The sequence below is a fragment of the Pteropus vampyrus genome, unplaced genomic scaffold (assembly GCF_000151845.1).
Source record: "Pteropus vampyrus isolate Shadow unplaced genomic scaffold, Pvam_2.0 Scaffold47, whole genome shotgun sequence".
NCBI lineage: Eukaryota > Metazoa > Chordata > Mammalia > Chiroptera > Pteropodidae > Pteropus > Pteropus vampyrus.
The window spans coordinates 1246719-1253050 of NW_011888828.1; the positions used below are offsets into that span (position 1 = coordinate 1246719).

The following is a 6332-nucleotide window of genomic DNA, read 5'->3' on the forward strand; positions in this document are numbered from 1 at the left end:
TATTGTAGTAAACTTTATCAGATTTTGATTGTCTAAAAGTGTCTTCATTTAATCCTTGTTTTTAAAAGATATTTTTGTTGGGCTTAGAATTCTAGATTCATAGTTATATTCTCTCGTCTTTTTAAAGAAATTATCCTACTGTCTTCTAGTTTCCAATTGTTACATGAAGAAATGAGCTTTTGATATAAATACCATTTCCTCGTATCTTTTAAAAAAAATCTAATTAGACAAATATTGAGCCATACCACTCTCTTCTACATCTTTTTCATCTTTTTCAGATCTTTGTCCCTTTTCTTTTCAGTCTAGAGAACTACTATATTTTTTTATTTCCAGAAGTTCTCTTGGGTTATTTTTCAATTCTTCTTGGTCTTTTCAAAACGTAATTTCTTGTTTCTTGCTCATGTTTCCAAGCTTCTTTTTTATATATGTAAACTATATATAAGTTATATATTCTGTTTCCAATATTTCTAGCATCTTAGGTCTTTGAAGATTTATTCTGCTCTCTATGGATTTGCCTGCTGTCATTCATGGTGCCTTATTTCTCTGTGATTGTTGTACTTGTTAGTTATGAGCTTTTCGTTGTCCTTTAAACTCTTTCTTCGAGGATCTTTGAAACCTGGCTTGAATTTGTGCCCTTTAGAGAGGATTTGCTCTCCCTTTTGCACATCACCTGGACATATCATTAAGCAAAGACTAGCTTAAATTTAATTATTGAGGATCATAAAAAATATAGCTATGGTAGTATGACTATCACAAATTCAGGCCTAAGCTAACGAATTCTTAGCAGAGACCTTGTTTCTCCTTTCCAACCAACACCTGGTCAAGACAAGCAAGTTTCTGTGCATCCGTTTTAAAGTCGATTTTGTTTTAATAATGATCACTCATTTGGAGCATAGCTAGCCTTTGGGTTTATAGCTCTACTCTGGTTTTCCTGTTAGAAAATAGGAACCCACCTTTTTTTGGGTTCAGGCTTCTCTTGTTTTCCACACCCTGTGCAGCTATCAGAGTTGATCTCAAAGAAGAAGGTTGTGTTAGAAACCCTTGGAACAAAAATGAGCTTTTAGAGCTTGCTTACCTCCCTGGATTATGGTTTTCATTTATTTTTTTTCCTCTAAGAATTTCTTACTACTATATCAACTAAATAATATATGTCAATACACACACACCCACACACACATAATTTGTCAAGTATTTTAGTTGATTTTATTATGAGGATCATTTCAATATATTATTTACCACACTGTTGTCAAGAAAAAATTTTTTAAATCTTCCGTTATGATATTACATTCATCTCTCATGCCACTTTTGTCACATAATTGTTAAACTTGTGTCTAAATGTACCTAATATAGGTTTTAAGAGCGTATGTATTTTAAACCATATACCAGTTAATATATAAAGCTCGTATGTATGACAAATCATTGAAGTTGTTCTCTAACATTGTGGTCACTTTTCTTAAGGATAAAAATGTGAGAAAACCATATTATTAGTTATTGGTTGAATAAGTTATGGTTAGGTAGCTCTCTGGTGAGAACTGTGTTTTCTCTCTGTCTGTGCTAGAGTTTGCCCTCTGTTCCACAGTCACAAGCCAAAGGTTTACCTTTGTATCCAAATTTCTTTTCACTTTAGCTTAAAAAACATCTACTACTCACTGCCTCAACCAGGAATTTTGGAGTCTGATTAATGTTGCGTATGTCAACAGATGGTAATATTCATTTCGTTATTTGGTAGAGTGACATAAAACAAAAATGATCAAACTCCCAATGTTTCAATGCTGCAGTTTCAACAGGAGAGAATTTAAAAGCTTTTGGAGGACATAAATACCGCATTCTGCTGAGGCTGTATACAATACGCATGTGCATAGTTTGTAACTGACTGATGAAGTAACTTGAGTATGCTACCGAGCATTTAGCATCTGAAGACTCTTAATCTCATTTTGATGTGTATTTTATGACTTGGACAAAAGCTATATCTGTACATACAGCAGGAGGAAAATATTACTACAGTTTCATTCTCAAGTTATTATATAACTGGCACTCTAACATATGAGAATGAGCATGAAGTTGGTATTGTGAGGCCCTTACTCTAATGAAAACATGGACTTCTGCCCGTACTATTAGACAGAGCCTGGGAGTACTTTCATCTCACTGGTGATGGTAAATCCTTGATGTCTCTGAGAAAAATACACATATATCACTCCATGCAAAATATGGATGTAGTAGGTGTGCCAGCCGTGAATTATCTCACAGACTGGTTATTGTCTTTTCTACTTGCATAACTTTCACAGCATATGCCAATTATTATACCCAAAATAAAAACCAAGCAAGGAAAGCATTAGGACTGCAGATTCATTCCAAGTGCAAAATTCCAATTATCAAAGCCTAAACCCAGGCCTTTTATTAAAAAATCCACTTTGATCTGCACTATAATTGGCACACTTTCTACTAAGTGACACTGGCAATTTAGTATTGCATTTCTATTGTATTTTTTCCTGTACTAATAGTAACAGCACATGATTGCAAGCTGAGTGCTCTGTGGTAGAGACAGAGCTCCAGATGATAGCTTTGGACCCACTCAAACTGGGCCTCCTCTGCCATTCGGTGGGCACGGGCTCAGCCCTTGCTCCATAGAGGTTTCTAAAGACCAGCTTCTTTCATTACCAGCTCATCCAAGTGCAGCTTAATCATTCTCCAGCTACCAATAGTTAGATTTATTCTAAATTTTCTGTCTAGGGTGTTGGTAACATTGGACTGTGGTTTGTAAAAGTAATTTGGTTTTAGTTCCGAATTGATAACTAAATCACTAAATGAAAGTGATTTTATGAAATTGGAAATTCAGTTGTATGGTGAGTTCTTCAGAGAGAATATAAACATTTAATTTATTAAATAGCAAAACAGAAGCTATAAAACCTCTACTCAGTATCAAAGTTAGAATATTAGAACAGCATATGATTCCCATCAGCATCCAGACAAGTACATGATAGCCTGAAGTTTCTCAGATTAGTTTGGTTATCGAGGGAAACTGGCTCAGATTCAGCACTGAGAACTGTGGCTTCCAGGCCACATTACCTGAAACAGTACAGGTTCTTTTAGCAGAAGATCAAACTTCTAATAGTCTGTGGCTATTCAATTACCTCTTTCTAAATTCAGAGGTCATAAAGATATTAAATCCATATCCGATGATGGAGGGGAAGAGACACGTGGGTAGAACACTGGAATCTACACCATTTAACTGCAAAGAAACCTTCTAAATATGCACTATAGTCTCACAGCAACCTTATCGAGTCATTGTTAACAAGCCCCATTTTGCAGAAGAGGAGATTCAGCTCTGTAAAACCTGAATAACTTACTCCAGGTCACAAATTTAGTAATAGTGAAGCCAGATGAAGTAGCCTGGCTACCCAAATTAAGTAGCCAGGTCTAGGATCTACACTTGGATTTGGGTTTCTCAAACTCCAAATCAGTGCTCATCCAACAAATCTCCATCTGATAGGATTTCTGGCAGTCGGAACCAAGTAAATCAGGATAATAACAATAACAATAAATTGAGTAAGAAATTTAGTTGAAAAAGGGAGAAGACAGTAGAAACTAAAGAAGGAAATTATATCAGGGGAGAGATTTTCTTAATTCTGGGGAGGAACTTGAACATGGCATAACCCCCATTGGTCACTTCCTAGCCTAGTTATTCTTTTTTACATGAAAGTGTAACAAGGGTTAACAAGGTCTGTGTGCCAGACTTTGAGCGAGGTACTGGGGAGATGATTGCTAAGAAACAGGTCGCCATCCTTGCCTTGAAGAACTTCTAGATCACCAGGATTAGACTGAAGCAGGTGAACAAGGTACAAGCAAGTGTTGGGGAGAGACTGTTGGGTGCTCACATAGCAATGATTCGGGGATGGGTGGTCTGGAAAGATCCCCGAGGAAGCACTGAAGGGGAGGACTATTACAGGCAGACGGAAAAGCATGGAATGAGCATTTGAGGAATTTTTATGAATTTTTGACCAGAGCAGAGATCAAGATGGAAAATGACACAAATGAGACTTCTGAGGTGGGGGAGGTCCTTTGGAAGTTAAAAATGTTGAACTTTATCATAATAGCTGTGGAAAGCATTTGGAGGGTTTGACGCTAGACAATGACGATGTTGTTTTTTTGTAGTTTAATTCAGAATGAGAGCTGGGTTTATGGGGAAACAAGTTAAGTGGCTAATGCAGGAGACAAGATGAGAAATGCCAGTGGCTTGAAGGAGGGCAGGAGAAGTGAAGATGAAGAGAGGTGGATTCAAGAAATGTTTGAAAAGTAGATAGACCAAATATGGAGAGAGAAGGACGATTTAAGAGATAGTGCCCAGATTTCAGATATTTTATAGTTTCTTTCCCTCCTATGTATTTGAACCTTGCAAATATCTGCCAGCCCTCAATTTTTCCCCACAATAATCCCAGTCAGTCAGTAAGGGAGGCCAACCAACGGGAGACTTTGAGAGACAGGTGAGCATGTGAGCATATGAGCCAAAGGTGATTTGTGACTTTTCAATTAATAACTACAACATTCTTTTCTTTTCTTTTTTTTCTCCCTGGGAATAAAAATAGGAGAACTCACTGTGAAAGAACCCAAGTTTCTTGATTTTGAGGTCAGAAAAGAAGCACGACTCATCGTTTTAGCTGAAAGTAGTGGTCATAGAGCCTACAGCAAAGTAGCCATCTTGATATTAGATATGAATGATAATTTACCACACTTTGAGCAAAGCATTTACCAAGTGTCAGTGTCTGAAGGCCACTTCTACAATGCTCACGTCGTACAGGTAAGAGAAATACATTTTGTATATGTACGTATGTGTGAATGAATTATTATGAATCAATGCACATCAAAATATCTAAGGTCTTTTTTTTTCCCAGCACATAATTAAAATTTAAATGTTTGCAGGGCATGTACAATGTTTGATAAATGAATGAAATCTTAGATAAAGTAAGTCTGGAGTTTCTGAGTTCACTCTTCTTCCTGTTCTGGGATCTCTGTCGAACACTAGCATGGAATCTGTAAGGGCACAAAAATAAACTCATCTTATCAATGCAGGCAATTTAGTGGGCAAGTCAGAAATGTAAGTATATAATTTAAATGCATATATTTAATGTTATAATAGAAATGTGCATATAATGTTGTAAAGAAAAGAGGAGACACAAACTCTTCCTGGCAAAAAAGGATAAGGCTTCACAGAAGAATGATATTTGCGCTAGATCTTAAAGGGCAACTAGGCATTTGCTGGGAGGAGCTGCAGATGGTGTGGACTGAGGCGCGGACACGTGGGAGAGCTCTCTGGGTTTGAGATTTGCAGATGTTTCAAGTGTGAAAGGCACAGATCCACTGTTGTCTGGCCTAGCCCACTTCAGGGAAAGCTCCAGGCCCTCAAAGAGAGTCTGGGCACCAGCAGTGTCGTTCAGGCTCTGAAACTCACCCATCTTTGGTAGTCTCTCTTCCTGTGCAGGACTAGAGCCCATTTTTACCTTTCTCCTCACCATCAAATTGATGCTTTGCATTCAAAAAACCTGAACATTAAGAAATCTACACTCTCTTGAGGATCTGCAGAGGAAATCAGTATAAAACTACATTCCCGACAAAGCCAGCAACAAAATAGGACATTCCCTTTGGCCTCTATAACCTCGCTGCTGCGAGCCGGCACCGAAGGACTATAGCCCCTTTCCCTCTAGCCTAGGTGGGGCCAGGTACCTAGATGGCACATTTGTGCACTTTCTGCAAGACCTCTAGCGGCTCTTCACTGTGCGGCCACCGTCGCCCTTATAGACAGGCGCCTTCTTATGATTGCCGGCCCAGCACCTAGCACACATGTTCACCTCTTTGGTGTGAACCAAACCAGCATCTCAGCAGTCCTGGAAATGTAGCTCCGAGCCTTCCACACAGTCCAGGAGATGGAGGATTTTCTACGCTATTTTTGCAGATTTATTTTGTGTGATAGTTACTGAATTGCTCCAGTCACCAGCCTGTTCCAGAAGCGCCATGCCTTTACTTCCAGTGTTAGCCATGACTGGGATGTTTAAGAAGAGGGTGAGGCCTTTTGCTTTTCCCAGTCTGTATCACTCCTGCCCAGTGATGCCTGTAAGGTGGGGATGACATATGCCTCCAGGGCCACTGTGGGGCCTATTTTGTCACAGAGGATCCTTGTGCTGCAGTCCTGCTACATTGAACTTCTTTGTCACACATGCTAAACTATAGAGAGAGCCAGAATGACTCTTCTCTATGGAATACACAAAGGTGACAACAGACTTAAAGCCCAGGTACACGGAACGGGAGAGCCCCACCTACCAGTGATTAAAGTTATGTCA

The 6332-nt window shown here is 38.7% G+C and overlaps 1 protein-coding gene across 1 annotated transcript in view; it reads left to right on the forward strand.

The window, feature by feature from the left end:
- Positions 1-6332, forward strand: part of DCHS2 (dachsous cadherin-related 2) — a 182420-nt gene that overhangs the window by 154314 nt on the left and 21774 nt on the right. The window contains exon 15 of the mRNA XM_023530163.1: positions 4584-4795. Within this exon, the coding sequence (XP_023385931.1) occupies positions 4584-4795 (212 nt within the window). The remainder of the gene's footprint in view (positions 1-4583; positions 4796-6332) is intronic.